Here is an 18,724-nt window from a genome sequence, read left to right as displayed (position 1 = left end):
AAGGCCCCAGAGGAAACCAGGCTGGGACTCTGCATCTCTTCTGATGCTGTTTGCCCTCCCAGACTTGTCAGTATCAAAGCCCAAGTCTGCTTTGGCTCAGGTGGTTCCCTGGGTCCCCACTCTGTGGCTGGTGGGATGTCTCCATCCTAACCAGTTGTCCTGGGCTAACTCCAGCCCCCCAGACTGTGTGGGCATCTGAGCTTGCTGAAGGTGCTGAGGATGTGTGTGTGAGGATCTGTGCATCCCAGGGATGGAGGATGGATGCACCCTAATGGCCAAGGCCATGTGCACCTGGAGAGCTCAAGCACATGTGCACCTCAGGGACAGAGGAAGAATGCACCCAGGGACCAAGGACACAGGCACCATGGAAGAGACATTTAAGGTCACTAAGTCCAACCATTAACCCAGCACTGCCAGGTCACCACTAAACCATGTCCCTCAGCACCACAGCTACACAGCTTTCCAACCCCTCAAGGGATGGGGACTCCAACACTGCCCTAGGCAGCCTGTTCCAAGCCTTGAAAACCTGTCTGGGGAAAAAAACTGTTCTTCATGTCCAACCCAAACCTCTGCTGGCACAACTTGAGGCCATTTCCTGTTTTCCTGTCACTTGTTCCTTAGGAGAAGACACCATTGTCCATCTTGCTCTAAACTCCTGTCAGGGAGCTGTAGAGAATGAAGTCTCCCCTGAGTCTCCTTTTCTCCAGGCTAAACAACCCCAGTTCCCTCAGCTGGTTCTCACAAGCCTTGTGCTCTAGACCCTCCACCAGCTTTATTCCCTTTCTTTGGACACATTCCTGTACCTCAAAGTCTTTCTTGCAGTGAGGAGCACAAAACCTAACCCAGGGTTCAAAGTGCAGCCTCATTAGTGCCCAGTGCAGGAGGTCAATTCCTGCCCTGGTCCTGCTGGCCACACTATTGCTGATCCAAGCCAGGATGCTCTTGGCCTTCTTGGCCACCTGGGCACACTGCTGGCTCATTTTCAGCCAGCTGTCAACCAACACCCCCAGGTCCTTTTCTGCTGGGCAGTTTCCTGCCACTCTTGAAAGTGTCCAGAGAAGGGCAACGAGGCTGGGGCACAGCCCTACGGGGAGAGGCTGAGGGAGCTGGGGTTGCTTAGCCTGGAGAAGAGGAGGCTCAGAGACCTTATTGCTCTCTACAACTACCTGGAGGGAGGCTGTGGCCAGGAGGGGGTTGGTCTCTTCTCCCAGGCAACCAGCACCAGAACAAGAGGACACAGTCTCAAGCTGTGCCAGAGGAAGTTTAGGCTCAAGGTGAGGAGAAAGTTCTTCACAGAGAGAGTTGTTGGCCATTGGAATGTGCTGCCCAGGGAGGTGGTGGAGTCACCATCCCTGGAGGTGTTGAAGAGGGGATTGGATGTGGCACTTGGTGCCATGGTTTAGCAGTCATGAGGTGTTGGGTGACAGGTTGGACTTGATGATCTTTGAGGTCTCTTCCAACCTGGTTGATTCTATGATTCTTCCCCAAGCCTGAAGCGTCACAGGGGGCTCTTGTGACCCAAGGGCAGGACTCAGCCCTTGTCTTGTTGAACCTCATCCCACTGGCCTCAGCCCATTGATGCAGCCTGGCCATCATGCCACAGAGCCGAGCTGCTGATGCAAACCCCCTCATCTGATTGTTAAAATGAGCATGAATTCCTCTGCTCTTCCCACGACCCAGGTGGGTGTCTGGTGCAGTGCTGGCCACAACCAAAGCCTTGCAGCCCCCAAGAGTGGGGTGGAAACACCACTTGGTGTTGTTAAAAGCCTTCAAACACCTCTTAAAATCACACCCACATACCACTGCCATGGGACAGTCTGGTTTGGCAGCACTTGCCTGGCTTGCTGGGCCGGGCTCCAGGGCGGGTGCTTGGCTGCAGCTCCCAGACGCCTGGGAATGGCCTTCTTGGTTTTTGTATTTCAGCAGCAGAGGCCAAAACAACTCCAAATCCTGCTCCTAAGCCAGCAGACACGGTGAGGATGACAGAACCAGCATTATGAGTAACTCCAGGCCTGAGGGAGCAGCTTTAAACCTCTCACTACCCACCCAGGGGCTGTTGTTTTCCTTCTCCTCTTTCCCCATCCCAAATCCACGCAACTACTTATTCAGGGATGCAAAACATTCCCATGGGCTCCCTGGCAGAGCTGGAAAGAGCTGAGAGGAGGGATGAAGCCAGACAAACCACAAAGCCCCAGCTCAAAATAGCTAAGGGCTGAGGAGAGCTGGGGGGGGGGGGAAATACCGAGCGTGTTTGCCCAAATCCTTACACCGAGCTGGATGTCTCTGTCTAATGTTTGCTGGGGCCAGGAGAAGGGCTGGGAGCTCAGGAGAAGGCAGCTCAGCTCTGGCATCATGGGGACAAGTGATGGGCAAGAGGCAGCAAGATTCAGGAGAGACAGAGATCAGCTGGAGAGAGTCCAATGGAGAGCGACAAGGATGATTAAGGGACTCAATCATCTCTCCTGTGAAGGAAGACTGAGAGACCTGGGGCTGCTCAGTCTGGAGAAGAGAAGGCTGAGAGGGGATCTTGCTAATGTCCATAAATATCTGAGGGGTGGGTGTCCAGTAACAGGACAAGGAACAACAGGCACAAGCTGGAACACAGGAGGTTCCACCTCAATGTGAGGAGAAACTCCCTTGCTGTGTGGGTGCTGGAGGCCTGCAGCAGGCTGCCCAGAGAGGTTGTGGAGTCTCCTGCTCTAGAGGCTTTCAAAACCTGCCTGGATGCATTCCTGTGTGGCCTGCCTTAGGTGATCCTGCTTTGGCAGGGGGGCTTGGGCTCAATCTCTAGAGGTCCCTTCCAACCCCTAGCATTGTATGATTCTCTGCTTCCTGGAGGAGCATGAGGAGAGCCAAGCTAGGTCACTTTGTGCTTTATTTTGCAGTGTTACAAGGCAGAAGGTGATTTTTTCTGGCAGAATTAATGATTAGTAGTGCATTAAAACCTCCACATCAAAACCAACCAGTGCAAGTGGCCAGAGCCTGGGACCCTCCAGCCAAAGCCCTGAGATGGGGTCAGGGTGATGTGGCAGAAGCATGGATCCAACCCCACAACATCTCTCACCACCCTGCAATTGCCCACAAGAGCTCAGCAGGCTCCTTCTATGTGCACAAAGCTGGTGCCCAGGCTTTGTGCCAGCCTCCTCCCAGTCCCCATCTCACCCATCAATCCCTTCAAAGATACAAATCAAGCCCTCAAGGTAAAAATCCATCCCCAGGAGGACGGAAGACAGGGGACAGGACCCTGCCTGCCAGCTCTGCTCACAGCCTGGAGAACTTGGTCAGGGGTGCATCGGTGGGGAGCCCCTCCAGCCACTTCACCAGGATCCTGTTCAGCTCCACTGGCCTAGGGGGACGGCAAAGGGCTGGGGTGAGATGTGGCTTCCCCCTGGAGCTCAGCCCAGGTGGAGCAATGCTGTGCATGGCAGCCACTGTACCTCTCCATCTGCGTCCAGTGTCCACACTCCTCGATGTGCTCCCGGTGCAGCTGAGGGATCTAAGAAGGAATGTGGGAGAGTGGTGAGGGGTTGTGCCCTGGCATCCCCAGCTCCTGCAGAGAAAGGAAATACCACCCCCATACCCTCCCCCTATCAGGCTGTTCCCACTTAGCAAGGAATGTCCCTGCATCTGGGCCAAATCCACAGCATCTCAGCACAATGGCCCTGCCCTGGGGCTCTCTTACAGTGGGATCTTATGGAAGCAAGACAGCTTTGGAGCAAAGGTCTTTCCCAACCTGGTTAATTCTGTGTTCACACTGAGCAGGATGGGACCATGCTGGCTTACCCACTCCTCCATGCCCTTGCTCATGCTGGGCTGCAGCACCACATCCTTCCCAGCTGTGACCATCAGCGCTGGCATCATGATCTAGAGGGGAAGCAGGTGACCAGGTGGGGAAGGTGCTGGATCTGCTGATCCACAGGGCAGGATCAGTCTCTCACCTTCCTGTCCTTGGCAGAGAGTGCCCAGTGCCAGTTGGGTCTCATATTGCGGTACCAGTTCAGAGGGCCCCTGGGAGAGAGGGGAATGGGGGGGGGTTGGTGCTGGGGCTCAGCTGCTGACAGCACCATCCCCCTGCCCACCACATGGCCAGCATGGGAAGAGCCTGCAAGGAGAAAACAGCCTCCCCCTGGCAGCTCCATGCCTTCCTGGGCTTACAAAGCAAGGCCAAGGTGGGTTGTGGGGTAGCCCAGGAGCGCTCCCCACAGCCAGCCTTACCTGAAGCCAGACTTCTCGAAGCGCTGGATGTAATACTGCAGCTCAGGGCCATGCAGGATCTGGCTGGCAGGGGGGTTTTCTGGGAAGCCCACCAGCAGCCCCCCTGCAAGAAGAGGCTCAGTGTTGCCCACCCCATAACCTTCTCACCCTGCAGCATCCCCAGCCTGCAGCCCCCCCAGTACCTCGCTCCTGGACTGCATGGAAGTTGAGCGGGAAGGGCAGGCGGTCCTGCGGAGAAAGGGGGTCAAGGGAGGCAGGAACTGACCATGCAGCCCTGGGCCGTGGAGCTGGGAGCCAGCACTGAGCATCACTGCAGCCCATGGGATGCAGGAAGCCTCTGTGCACACCTGGGGCACACAGCTGGGAGCAGGCACCAAGAATCACTGCAGCCCACAGGATGCACGAACCAACCACACGGCCCTGGGACACCGTTGGGAGCAGCCGGCAGGGCTGGCACAACAATGCCTGGGCTGGGATGTCCCCCTCCAGGTGGAACAGCTTTCTAGAGGGCTTCTCAATCCCTACTCAGGGACAGCTTTAAGTTCAAAAGAGGTGCAGGTCCTGCAGCACTGCTGGTAAGAATGCATTCACTCTGGTGCCTAACGAGGACTGACTGAATGCAGACTCTGCCACTGCAAAGGGATGGCAGAATAGCATAGCATAGCATAGCATAGCATAGCATAGCATAGCACAGCATAGCATAGCATAGCATAGCATAGCATAGCATAGCATAGCATAGCATAGCATAGCATAGCATAGCATAGAATTAACCAGGTTGGAAGAGACCTTTGAGATCATTGAGTCCAACCTACTACCCAACACCATCTCATCAACTGAACCATGGCACCAAGCACCCCAGCCAGTCTCTTCCTAGACACCTCCAGGGATGGTGACTCCACCACCTCCCTGGGCAGCACATTCCAGTGGCCAATCTCTCTCTCTATGAAGAATTTCTTCCTAACATCCAGCCTAAACTTCCCCTGGCACAGCTTGAGACTGTGTCCTCTTGTTCTGGTGCTGGTTGCCTGGGAGAAGAGACCAACCCCCACCTGGCTACAACCTCCCTTCAGGGAGTTGTAGACAGCAAGAAGGTCTCCCCTGAGCCTCCTCTTCTCCAGGCTAAGCAACCCCAGCTCCCTCAGCCTCTCCTCACAGGGCTGTGCTCCAAACCCCTCCCCAGCTTTGTTGCCCTCCTCTGGACATGTTCCAGCAAGTCAACATCTTTCCTAAACTGAGGGGCCCAGAACTGGACACAGGACTCAAGGTGTGGCCTAACCAGTGCTGAGTCCAGGGGCACAATGACCTCCCTGCTCCTGCTGGCCACACTGTTCCTGATGCAGGCCACGATGCCTTGGCCTTGGGGGCAGGCTGGGAGTGGTATTTTCTCGTGGAGTTCAGCATGGGGACAAGGTCTGGTGGGGGGGGACCACAAGCCATTTGAAGCTGAGGTGACAGTGAGAGCACCATGGTGTGGTACCAGGTGATGCCCAGCCATGAGCTGGGGAGCTGAGTGTTAATACTGAGCCACAACAAAGCAATGCAGCCAAGGTCAGCAGAGCCAGCAGAAGCCAGAAGCTAGCATCTGGTAACAGTCAAAAAGAGAGCGAGTTAGTGTACAAAACTAACTTTATGGTAGATGTTCCAAGGAGACCTTCTTGTGGCCTTCCAGTAGCTGGAGGGGGCCTACATGAAAGCTGGGGAGGGACTTTTTAGGGTGTCAGGGAGTGATAGGACCAGGGGGAATGGAACAGAACTAGAAATGGGTAGATTCAGATTGGATGTTAGGAAGAAATTCTTCCCCATGAGGGTGGTGAGACACTGGCACAGGTTGCCCAGGGAGGTGGTGGAAGCCTCATCCCTGGAGGTTCTTAAGGCCAGGCTGGATGTGGCTGTGAGTAACCTGATGCAGTGTGAGGTGTCCCTGCCCATGGCAGGGGGGTTGGAACTGGATGATCTTTGAGGTCCCTTCCAACCCTAACAGTTCTGTGATTCCCTCCCTGTCCAATGGGATTGGTTAGCTCTGATCCTTCTTTTCCTTTCTACACCCAGCGGTGATTCTTTTACCTTCTACCACTTTCCGTTCAAGATCTGTGGAAAATTCTCCCAGGCACAGCCTGAAACTACCACACCCAGGCAGAGCCTCCTCTAAGCTACAGCAGGGCTTGGAGAGGACACCAGGGGATGAAGCCCTCTGCTGCCACCTCAGGCCCATCCTCAGCCCCAAGCCTACCTCCTGCCGTGTGGAGCGGATCAGGACCTTCAGGGTGCGGCCAATGTCCTGCTCAAGCTCTGCTTCTGCAACGCCCTGCATGAGGAAGAAGCCTGGGTGAGACCAGCCCCCTACCCAGGGCCCCATCCCACACCAAGGTCAGACCCTGCCACCCAGCAGGATAGAATAGAATAGAATAGAATAGAATAGAATAGAATAGAATAGAATAGAATAGAATAGAATAGAATAGAATTACCCAGGTTGGAAAAGACCTTTGAGATCATTGAGTCCAACCTATCACCCAACACCATCTAATCAACTAAACCATGGCACCAAGCACCCCAGCCAGTCTCTTCCTAAACACCTCCAGGGATGATGACTCCACCACCTCCCTGGGCAGCACATTCCAATGGCCAATCTCTCACTCTATGAAGAATTTCTTCCTAACATCCAGCCTGAACCTCCCCTGGCACAGCTTGAGACTGTGTCCTCTTGTTCTGGTGCTGCTTGCCTGGGAGAAGAGACCAACCCCCACCTGGCTACAACCTCCCTTCAGGAAGTTGTAGAGAGCAAGAAGGTCTCCCCTGAGCCTCCTCTTCTCCAGGCTAAGCAACCCCAGCTCCCTCAGCCTCTCCTCACAGGGCTGTGCTCCAAACCCCTCCCCAGCTTTGTTGCCCTTCTCTGGACACCTTCCAGCAGCTCAACATCTTTCCTAAACTGAGGGGCCCAGAACTGGACACAGGACTCGAGGTGTGGCCTAACCAGGACTCAAGGTGTGGCACAATGACCTCCCTGCTCCTGCTGGCCACACTGTTCCTGATGCAGGCCAGGATGCCTTGGCTTGGGGGCAGGCTGGGAGTGGTGTTTTCTCACGGAGTTCAGCATGGGCATGAGGTCTGGTGGGGGGGGACCACAAGCCATTTGAAGCTGAGGTGACAGTGAGAGCACCATGGTGTGGGTGCTAGGGGGCAGGTGATGGCCAGCCCTGAGCTGGGGAGCTGGGGACTGGGACAGGGGCACATGCCCATATCTGGGGGAGGTCTGAGCCCCAAAAGAGAGGTGAAGGGTAGAAACTGTGCTCCTGGACTCACCGGCTCCTGGAAGTAGAACTGGTAATTGAAGGTGGGAATGGACTTCATCTTCTCCACGATGTCCACAGAGGGGTCAGCAGGTCGGTAGGGAGTGTTCAGCGAGGCCACAGCCCTAGGGCACCACAGAAGGGGAGGACAGAGACAGTGCCACACCCGTGCTTGGCATGCTCCATGCGAGGCGGGGCTCTGAAGGAACAGAAGAGGACCTGGGGTGCCCTCTGGGAGGGACCTGGGGTGAGGGCAATGTGCCCAAGGACGCACCTCACCCTCTCAGGGTAGAAGAGAGCCATGTTCCAGACCACAGCACCGCCCCAGTCATGCCCAATCAGCACCGTCTGCGGGATGCCCTGTAGGGAGGGGGCTGTGAGTCTGGGACCCCCACAGCTGCCCCCCAAAAAGCAGCACCCATGGGGCCATTTGCCTGCTTCAGAAGCAGGAGAGATCAGAAAAACCACTTTGGTTTGGGTTCTCCCTTCCCCACTCCCAGACCCGAGGAAGAAGCAGTACCTGATCCCTCAGAGCCATTTTGCACAGGGGGAGGTTTAGGTCAGACATGAGGAACAATTTCTTCCCCAGGAGGGTTGTCAAGGCCTGGAACAGGCTGCCCAGGGCAATGGTGGGGTTGAAAAGCCGTGGAGATGTGGTGCTGAGGGACAGGGTTGAGGGGTGACCTGGCAGTGCTGGGTTAACAGTTGGACTCCCATGATCTTGAAGGTCATTTCCAACCCAAACAGCTCTGTTACTCTAATCTGCTCTGGTGTATTTAAGCCTTTCAGTGAGACCTGGACAGGCTGAGGAGTTGTGAGATGGGAAACCTCATGAAGTTCAATAAGGGAAAGGATAGGGTCCTGCCCCTGCACCAGGACAGGTTAGGGGTTGACCTGCTGGAAAGCAGCTCTGCAGAGAACCTGGGGGTGCTGATGCACAACAAGTTCCCCATGAGCCAGAAATGTGCTCTTGGAGCCAAGAGGGTCAATGGTTTCCCCACTCCTCTGCCCTAGAGAGGCCACATCTGGAGTCGGGGGTACAGTTCTGGGCTCCCCAGTTCAAGAGAGACAGGGAACTCCTGGAGAAAGCCTGGTAAAGGCTATGAAGATGCTGAAGGGACAGGAGCATCTCTGTGAGGAGGAACGGCTGAGAGGCCTGGGGCTGTTCAGCCTGGAGAAGAGCAGCCTGAGAGGGGATCTTCTCAATGCTGATCAACACCTAAAGGGCAGGGAGCAAGAGGATGGGTCCAGACTCTTTTCAGAGGTGCCCAGGGACAAGACAAGGGGCATCAGGCACAAATTGGAACCTAGGAGGTTCTGCTGCATAGAATAGAATTAACCAGGTTGCAGGAGACCTTTGAGATCATGGAGTCCAACCTATCCTCCAGGAAAATCCTCTTTCCTGTGAGGGTGCTGGAGCCCTGAAAGAAGCTGCCCAGAGAGGTTGTAGAGCCTTCTCTGAAGAGATTCCAAATCCACCTGGAAGTGATCCAGGGCAAGGTGCTCTGGGTGGCCCTACTTCAGCAGGGGGGTTGGCCTAGATGACCTCCAGAGGTCCCTTCAACCCCCACCGGGCAGGGGCTCTGGAAACACCTCCAGAGCCTGGAGCCTCCAGAGGGAAGGGTTTTGCTCTGCTTCATGTCTGGAGGCTGCTCATCCCTTGGGATCCCCTGTACCAGTCCCCCCCTCTGCAGTGCCCAACAAATCCAATTAGAGCCCTGCTGCCCACGACACAGCAGCCTGCTCCTAATTAGCTGATATTTAGAGGCCTAATTAAAACTCCCTCCCGGCGGATGCGGCTCCGGACCAGCTGTGTGCTCACTGCCCTCAGACAGCATCTCAGACCCAACACAAGGGTGGGCAGAGGCTTTTGGAGGCTCTCCCAGCATCTCCCATCCCTGATGTGGGTGCCCACAGGGCTGCTGGGTTCCCTCCCACCGGCCCTGGCCATCCTGGGCCACTCAGCATCTCCTGCATCCCAGATAGAATCAAATCACGTCACCAAATCAGGCTGCTTTGGGTTGAAAGGGACCTTTAAAGGTCATCTAGTCCAACACCTCTGCAGTCAGCAGGGATGCCTTCAACTAGAGCAGGCTGCTCAGAGCCCCAGCCAGCCTGACCTGGAATGGTTCCAGGGATGGGGCATCTACCACCTCTCTGGGCAACCTGGGCCAGGGTCTCACCACCCTTATAGTGGAGTCCCATCTACATGGGATGCTACAACCTCTCACCCCAACCACAAAGGCTCCTCACACAAAGGGTCTCTGCAGAACCTCAAGGGCTGCTTTTTCCTTCTCATTTCTGGAGTCATTTATCTTGCAGCACTTGGTTTTTTTGAAGGACTTGTTCCCTTGGAAGCCATTTTTTAAGGAAAAAGGCCTGGAGCTGTTGGCATTTGAATGCTGTGCCTCTTTCTCCTCCACTTCATCTCTTTTAAAAGGCACAGAAATCAAGCCCAACCCCTCACCAGGATGGGAATGAAACCCACAGCCCTCAAAGCAGATCAGATGCTGACATGATGTCAGATATGAGCCATGTTGAGGGGCAGTGCTGGTCCCCTGGCCACCACAGCCACCTGGGAGCTGCTGCAGTTGGAGTTTAAGGGGGATGAGGGAGATACAGTCCTAACCAAACCCCAAAATGTGCCACCAGCCTGTCTCCCCACCCTCAGCAAGGACATAAAGTCCAGGAGAAGGTGACACAGAGCTGAAGACCCTCCCAGGGATGAGTTCTTCTCATTGGCAGTGGGTTGGATGAACGTGCCCACCACCATAATCCCACCCAGCGGGGCTGGTGCTACCCCAAGGGGGTTGGATCAGTCACCAGGGAGCTCAGATGTCCCTGCCTGGTAAGGAAGGAGGTGAATAACAGCAAGTGGGACATAGGCCCAAACCTTGCCAAGAAGGAGGGACCCATCATGTCCCTTACCAGTTTGTCCAGGAAAACCACCAGGTCCTGGGGAAAGAAGGAGAGAAGGGGTCAGATCCTGCTGAGGACCATGCCCTACCAGGCTGCAGCACTCTCCCCTCCCACACTCATCCTGCCCAGGTTTGTAACTTGCAGCTTCTCACCTTGCAGATCTGCTCCTGGGAATATTCTTTGATATCTGCATGGAAGACACAAGCACCATCATTTTAACCTCCACACATTTCTACTGATGTCTTTTGCACCTGTCTGAGCTGACAGGGCTGCAGGAGCAGCAGGACAGCTTCCACCCGCTGGGAAAGGACCCCTCCAACCATTCCCTCCTAGGTCTTGGTTTTGGGGTTGGCAGCTCCAGCCCTGTATGACTCCCATCCCACCTACAGTTCAACAAACCCAGCTCACCTGGTGGGGCTGTGGACTCCCCATAGCCCTTCATCTCCAGAGCAATCACCCTGAAGCCAGCATCAGCCAAAGCTGGGATCTAGAACAGATAGGAACAGCCTCCAAAGGATGCAGGCACCCCTTGGACCTCCCTCTGCCCTGCTGCCAGCCCCTGTCTGCCCACTCCAGTATGGCTGCAGACATCTCCAGGAGAGAAGACACGGGCTGGTGAGTATGGGAGACCATGACAGACCATGGGATCACACCCAGATCCCATGGTCTATCCTCCTCCTCATCTCCTCCATCACCTGGTAGCGCCAGGAGAGCCAGGACTCAGGGAAGCCATGGCAGAGGCAGACCACAGGGCCATGTCCCATCTCCACGAAGTGCAGCTGGACACCAGGCTGGAAGGGATAGAGAACCCTCATCAGATGGGGGTGGCATGGCTCCACCCTGCAACCCTCCACCCACTGCTGGTCCCCAGGTGTGGGAGCCCACCACCCACTCCAGAACAACCTCCTGAAGCCACATTTTGACTCAGGGAGTGGATGGAGAAGACCTGAATGATGGAAGAGCTCAGCATCCCTCATCAAGAGTAGCCCCATGCAGGAGGGTGGACAACCTAACAAGCCACCCCTCAGCTGGCACATCTTTGCAAGGGACTCAAGACCCTCCCCAGGATTCCTGTCTTCCCTCTCCTCTCTCCCCCCTCAAGCCTGAGGACAGCTTGCCACCCTTTGTCCTACCCGGATGGGCACGTATCCATGGGTCACAGCAGCTGGGTCACACACGGTCGGCAGGGGCTCCTCTTGTGTGAGAAGCTGTGGGGTGAGGAGCACAGGGTGAGCAGCTCCCCAGCCAGCCTGGAGCTCCATGGGTTACCCCCACCAGCCTGCTGCTAGTGGCACACCCTGGAGTTTGAGATGGACATGGGGGATGAGGTTACTGGGGGCCAGGCAGGGTTTGCAGGAGATCACAGCCCCCATCCCACTCACTTCCTGCGGGTCCTGTGCCAGAACCACATCACAGCAAGGCCCAAAAGAACCAAGCCCATCCCTCCTGGCTGTGCAGAATGGGGCCAGGATTCCCAGGAGAGCAGGGCTAGTGAAGACCCCGAGCACCTCTACATGCCTGGACACCTGAGAGCTCCTGCAGCTCTTCCAGCGCAGTCCTCGTGTCCCTGACGAGGATGGTGGCCATGCCCATCTCCCGGGCAGGCTTCAAGTTCTCCCCAAGGTCATCCAGGAAGATCACCTGGAGATAGAATCACAGAATCAGTGAGGTTGGAAAAGACCTCAAAGATCATCAAGTCCAACCTGCCACCCAAGACCTCAGGACTACTAAACCATGGCACCAAGTGCCACGTCCAGTCCCCTCTTGAACACCTCCAGGGACGGTGACTCCACCACCTCCCTGGGCAGCACATTCCAATGGCCAATCTCTCTTGCTGGGAAGAACTTTATCTTCACCTTCAGCCTAAACCTCCCCTGGCACAGCTTGAGACTGTGTCCTCTTGTTCTGGTGCTGGTTGCCTGGGAGAAGAGACCAGCCCCCACCTGGCTACAACCTCCCTTCAGGGAGTTGTAGACAGCAAAGAGGTCTGCCCTGAGCCTCCTCTTCCCCAGGCTAAGCAACCCCAGCTCCCTCAGCCTCTCCTCACAGGGCTGTGCTCCAAACCCCTCCCCAGCTTTGTTGCCCTTCTCTGGACACCTTCCAGCAGCTCAACATCTTTCCTAAACTGAGGGGCCCAGAACTGGACACAGGACTCAAGGTGTGGCCTAATCAGTGCTGAGTCCAGGGGCACAATGACCTCCCTGCTCCTGCTGGCCACACTGTTCCTGATGCAGGCCAGGATGCCATTGGCCTTCTCAGCTACCTGGGCACACTGCTGGCTCATGTTCAGCCAGCTGTCAGTCAGCACCCCCAGGTCCCTCTCTGCCTGGCTGCTCTCCAGCCACTCTGACCCCAGCCTGTAGCTCTGCATAGGGTTGTTGTGGCCAAAGTGCAGCCCCCAGCACTTGGACTTGTTGAATGCCATCCTGCTGGACTCTGCCCATCTGTCCAGCCTGGCAAGGTCCCTCTGCAGAGGTGCAGCGAGAGAGCCAGGCTCAGCAGCCCGGGCAAGGGCAGACACTGGCTCTGGTCTAGAGGGATGCTCCAGGCCCTGGCGCGGGGGCAGTGGTTGTACCTCCTGCGGCTCGGCCTGCAGCACCTCCAGGGCGTAGGCGTAGATCCTGGGGTCCGGCTTCTGCACCCCGAGGCGGCAGGACTCGATGACCAGGTCGAAGTGTCGCTGCAGCAGGCTCATCAGCGTGGCCGTGAAGCGGCGCCCGCTGCTGTCATCCACCCAGTTGTTGGTCAGGACACAGGTCTTGAATCCTAAGGGAGGGCAGAGCGAGGAGCGCTGCTCCAGCGCTCTGCACAGCCTTTGGCTTCACCTCCCCTCCTCAGCCACGTTCCTCAGACCTTCCCCACCCTGCTTTTGGAGGCTCTGTCCAAAGCAGGACACCCCAGGGGGAGATCAAGGCATGCAGGAGCTCGTGCCCAATTTGTGCTTGTCATTGAATCACAGAATCAATTAGGTTGGAAAAGACCTCAAAGATCATCCAGTCCAACCTGCCACCCAACACCTCATGACCACTAAACCATGGCACCAAGTGCCACGTCCAATCCCCTCTTGAACACCTCCAGGGATGGTGACTCCACCACCCCCCTGGGCAGCACATTCCAATGGCCAACAGCTCTCTCTGTGAAGAGCTTTCCACCCAACACAAGTGGAAGATGAGACAGAGTTTGGGCATACCCAGATGCTGAGGACTGAGCTGGACCCCCATGGTGGAACTGACCAAGGATCCTCATGGTAGGACCAATCAGGGACCTCCTTGGTGGGATTGAAGCCTGTGGTGGGCTCAGCCAAGTGGGACAAATCAGGAACCCAATGGTGGGACCAACCAAGATCTTGGGCTGGAATCAATTAGGGATCTCTGTCGTGGGATTGACAAGGGACCTGACAGTGGGACCAACCAGGACCCTGTGGTGGGACCAACCAGGGACCCCAAGACACCTGCTAGGTAGGGGAGCAGCACCCTTCCCCCAGAGCCCCCCATCACCCACCATTCCTCTGCAGCACCCTGGCTGCCTGCAGAAGAGGAGCATTGACTGTTCCCTTGGCTGACATGTCCTCAAAGGCTCTGGTGATGGAGAAGGTGGGTGGCAAGGTGATGCCCGTGGCAGAGGCATGCTGCTGGCAGCCCTGCTCCACCTCCAGAAAGAGCTGGAAAACATCCACACAGGATGAGCCTCTCAACACAAAGCACAGCCCATCCAGGAGCCTGCTCCCCTTTGCCTCTTCCCAAGCCCCAGCCAAGCTCCACCTGAGCCCTGACCAAGTCCTGCCCGAGGCTCATCCAAGCCCTATCCAAGCTTTCCCAGAGGCCCATCTGTGCTCTATCCAAACCCCATCTGAGCCCCTTTCAAGCCCCACACAAGCTCCAACCCAAGTCCCATCCAAGCCCCATCTGAGCTGTATCCATGATTCATCAGAGCCCTATCCAAGATTCATCAGAGCCCCATCCAATCTCTAACCAAGCCCCATCCAAGCCCCATCCGAGCCCCATCCGAGCCACCAGCGATGCTCTATGGTGGGTACCCAAGGGCTAACCTGGGACAGAGTGATCTGTCCCTTCATCACTTTGGCATAAGGACTGTTGGAGCCACCAGCGAGCAGGACACTCCGCAAGAAATTCCTGCCAGGCAAAGAAGGAGAGGTCAGTTGGAGGGGGACCACGCCACTGAGGGAGTTTTGGGGTGTGCTGTGAGGATGTAGAGCTCCATCATGGAAAACAGAGAATCACAGAATAATTTAGGCTGGAAAAGAGCTCCAAGGTCATTGAACTGTCACCCCAGCACGTCCAGGTCACCACTAAACCACGCCACTCAGCATCATGGCTGCACAGATGTTCAGACCCTCCAGGGATGGGGACTCCACCACTGTCCTGGGCAGCCTATTCCAGGCCTTGACAACCCTCTCAGGGAAGAAATTGTTCCCCAAGTCCAACCTAAACCTTCCCTGGCACAACCTGAGTCTTTTTTCTCTTGTCTTGTCACTTATTCCTTAGAAGAAAAGCCCAACCCCCACCTCACTCCAACCTCCTTCCAGGGAGCTGTACAGAGCCAGAAGGTCTCCTCTCAGCCTGCTTTTCTCCAGAGTAAACAACCACAGCTCCTTCAGCAGCTCCTCACAAGACTTGTGCACTAGACCCTTCACCAGATTTGTTGCCTTTCTTTGGACACACTCCAGCCCCTCCATATCTTTCTGTGGGTGAGGGGCCCAAAACGCAACCCAGGATTCAAGGTGGAGCCTCACCAGTGCCCAGTACAGGGGGACAATCCCTGCCCTAGTCCTGCTGACCACACTATCACTATCCAAGCCAGGATGCTGTTGGTCTTCTTGGCCACCTGGGCACATGCTGACTCATCTTCAGCTGGCATTTGATCAACACCTCCAGGTCCAGGTTTCAGCAGGCAGTTTCCAAACACCCTGCCCCAAGCCTGGAGCATTCAGGGGGTTGCTGTGACCCAAGTGCAGAACCCAGCAGCACTTGGCCCTTTTGAATCATACCCCCTTCAACCTGGCCTGGTCAGATCCCTCTATAGAGCCTCCAACCCTCCAGCAGATCATTACTTCCTCCCAACTTGGTGTCATCTGCAAACTTACTGAGGGTGCCCTGGATGCCCTCATCCAGATCATTTGTAAAGACCTGAAGGAGGACAGGCCCCAGTACTAAGCCCTGGGGAACACCACTTGTGACCAGCTGCCAGCTGGATTTAACTCCATTCACCACCACTCTGTGGGGCCAGCCATCAGTCAGTTTTCACCCAGTGAAGAGTCCACCCACCCAAGCCATGAGCAGCCAGTTTCCCCAGGAGGATGCTGTGGGACACAGTCTCAAAGGCTTTATTAAAGTCCAAGCAGTCACATCCACACCCTTCCCCTCACCCACTAACAGGTCACCTTGTCACAGAAGGAGATCAGGGTGGCCAGGCAGGACCTGCCTTTCCTAACCCCTTGCTTGACTGGCCCTGAGCACCAAGATGCCCTGCACATGGTGTGATCATCAGCCGGGCCCAGAGCATCGCTTCATCACAGCCACCATCGCTGCCCATTCATTCCTCCTGGCAGCTTAATTCCTTCACCCCACAGATAAATGAGCAGGGAGTTGTGCCAGCAATCGAAAACAAGGCACTGGGTAGGCAGAAGCTGGAGGAAAATCATTTTTCCCCCATCAGAAGATGACAAAAAGGCCTCCTCGGGCAGCAATAAAACAAGATCTCAGCTGCTGGCCTCAGGGTAAAGCTCTCTTCTGAGTCGATAAAAAGGCTGCTTGGTCAAAAATAAAGCAGCCTCACCTCTTCCAGCAGGATTGCTGTCAGTTTGACTTTAACTGTAAAGCAAAAATAAGTTGGATGGCCCTGATATAAAGTGGGAATTTATTGCTCCAGCTGCTCTGTGTCCTCCAGCATTCAGCTGTTTCATGGGTTTTCTGTTGCTCCCTGCTTGGTTTTGAGCACCCAAGTGCTGCTGGGAAATCCCAAGGCATTGGGTGGCTGTTTGCCTTCACTTGGGGGTTTAGCAATTCCCAAATAATCCATATTACATGGGGCAAAGGACTCCAGAGGCTGCCTGGGACCTGCTGTGGGGGTCAGTCCTTTGGGTTTTGTCAGCTCCAGCTCATGCGCGGGGCTGTGCCTGGTCTGAGCGATGCAGCAAGGATGGTCTTAATTAATTACCCTGCTTAATTAATCTCAGAATCCCAGCATGGTGGGGGCTGGAAGGGACCTCTGGAGATGATCTAGGCCAATTCCCCTTGCTGAAGCAGGCTCACCCCACAGGATGTGGCCCAGGATCACATCCAGGCAAGGCTGGGATCTCTCTAGGCATGAAGAATCCACAACCCTTCTGGGCAGCCTGGTCCAGGCCTCCAGCACCCTCACAGGACAGAAGTTTTGCTTCAAGTTCAGATGAAATTTCCTGGATTCCCCTTTGTACCTGCTGCTCTTTGTCTTGATGCTGGCCACCACTGAAAAAAAGCCTGTGTCCATTGTCCTGACACCCACCCTTTAGCTATTGATTAGCATTGAGAAGATGTCCTCTCAGGCTGCTCTTCTCCAGGCTAAAGAGCCCCAGGTCTCTCAGCCTTTCCTCCTCATAAAGATGCTTCCTGGACTCTCTCCAGTAGTTCTCTGCCTATCTTGAACTTGGCAGCCCAGAACTGGGCCCAGGACTCCAGATGTAGCCTCACTAAGGCAGAGCAGAGGGGAAGGAGAACCTTCCTCAACCTGCTGGCCACACTTTACTGAAAACACCCCAGGAGACCATTGACTTTCTTGGCCACAAAGCCACATTGCTGGCTCATGGGGGACTTGTCCACCAGCACCTCCAGGTCCTCCTCTGCAGAGATGCTTTCCATCAGGTCAACCCCTAACCTGTGCTGGTGCAGGGGTTATTCATCCTCAGGGGCAGGACCCTACACTTGCCCTTGTTGAACTCCATGAGGTTCCCCTCTGCCCAGCTCTCAGCCTGTCCAGGTCTCACTGAATGGCAGCACAGCCTGATGGGGTGTCAGCCACTGCTCCCAGCTTGGTTTCATCTGCAAACAGGCTGAGCAATCTGGTCTAGTGGAAGGTGTCCCTGCCCATGCCAAGGGGGTTGGAACTCGACGATCTTTAAGGTCCCTGCCAACCCAAACCATTCTATGAACTACTGATGAACATGCTGAAGAAGACTCACTATGGACCAGCTGCCCTCCTTACTGCCTCTGCCAACCCTCCCTACGGTGATCCTGTTTCTCACGGGGTTAGTTCGAACCACTGACCTGCACTCCAAACCCAAGAGAGCCCCCACCCCTTCTCCCCCGAGTTAACACCCCACATCCGGAACCCCCCTCCCACGCATGGACCCCACATCCAGGCAGTAGGTCCCGAGCCTGCACCCCACGTACACAGAGGGACTCCCAACCTGCTCCCACATTCCAAACAGGGGGCCTCCACCCCGCACCCCACACCCAGCCCTTTCCTTGCGCTACGACGACCCGCCTTGCGCAAACCCCGTGCGGGCAGCGGCCGTACACACAGTATTACCGCCTCGTCTCTACGTGTCTCCGACCAAGTCCCCTGCCGCCGGAGCGCGGGCGGGCGAGAGCCGCCGCCGGGGGGGGGGGGGGGGGGCCGAGACAAATCGAACTGTGCCGGGCAGTACCTGGGCAGGGCGCTGTCCTGCTCGCAGGCGCCCAGGAAGTACTGCAGGCCAGGCCCGAAGAGCACACCGCCAAGGTCAAACAACACTACCCGCCGCGCCATGGCCGCCTCTCCTCCGCTACCGACGGGACTCGAACCCGCGGTCCCGGCCCCGCCAACGCACAGGGCCCTCGGCAGACCTCGCCGCGCCCCTCGCCACGCCCCTGCCCGGGCGCCGCGCTGGGTCCTAGCGCCGGCCTGGCGTCACCTCTCACCCCGTGGCGCTTTTCACCCGGCTGTTGCCCGTGATCTGATCTCCTATTAGCAGGGAGCCCAGGACGCCGCTCCGCAGCACCCATGGACCCCCTCCGCCAGCACTCAGAAGTGGTGAGGGGCAGGGTTCCACAGGCTGCACTGGATAGGTGCTGCAGGTATCTGCACACGTGTGCACACATGTTCACACGTGCAAGCCGGTGTATGTGCAGGAACACATGCACACAAATGTGCACATATAACGAGTCACAGAATTGTTTCACCTGGGAGAGACCTCTATGATCATCGAGTCATGACCATTAAACCATGTCCTGAAGTGCCATGCCCACGGGTTTCTTGAACACCTCCGGGAAATGTGACTCCACCACCTCCCTGGGCAGCCTGTTCCAATGCCTGACCACTCTTCC

The 18,724-nt window shown here is 56.1% G+C and overlaps 1 protein-coding gene across 1 annotated transcript; it reads right to left on the bottom strand.

Annotated features, from left to right (window-relative positions):
- Positions 1-2,717: 2,717 nt before the first annotated feature.
- Positions 2,718-18,211, bottom strand: EPHX2 (epoxide hydrolase 2). The gene is made up of 19 exons (XM_054179773.1): positions 18,067-18,211; positions 14,470-14,554; positions 13,923-14,082; positions 12,997-13,187; positions 11,940-12,062; positions 11,555-11,629; positions 11,117-11,212; positions 10,830-10,908; positions 10,574-10,608; positions 10,431-10,457; positions 7,777-7,862; positions 7,516-7,627; positions 6,446-6,520; positions 4,398-4,443; positions 4,216-4,318; positions 3,939-4,008; positions 3,784-3,864; positions 3,438-3,496; positions 2,718-3,346 (listed from the first exon to the last, which is right to left on the bottom strand). The coding sequence occupies exons 1-19, from the start codon at positions 18,165-18,167 to the stop codon at positions 3,262-3,264; spliced, it is 1,689 nt and encodes a 562-aa protein (XP_054035748.1). The 5' UTR covers positions 18,168-18,211; the 3' UTR covers positions 2,718-3,261.
- Positions 18,212-18,724: the final 513 nt, after the last annotated feature.

The sequence above is a fragment of the Dryobates pubescens genome, chromosome 3 (assembly GCF_014839835.1).
Source record: "Dryobates pubescens isolate bDryPub1 chromosome 3, bDryPub1.pri, whole genome shotgun sequence".
Taxonomy (NCBI): Eukaryota; Metazoa; Chordata; class Aves; order Piciformes; family Picidae; genus Dryobates; species Dryobates pubescens.
Note: the sequence above shows the minus strand (reverse complement) of the source record. Positions and strands in the feature narration are given on the sequence as shown.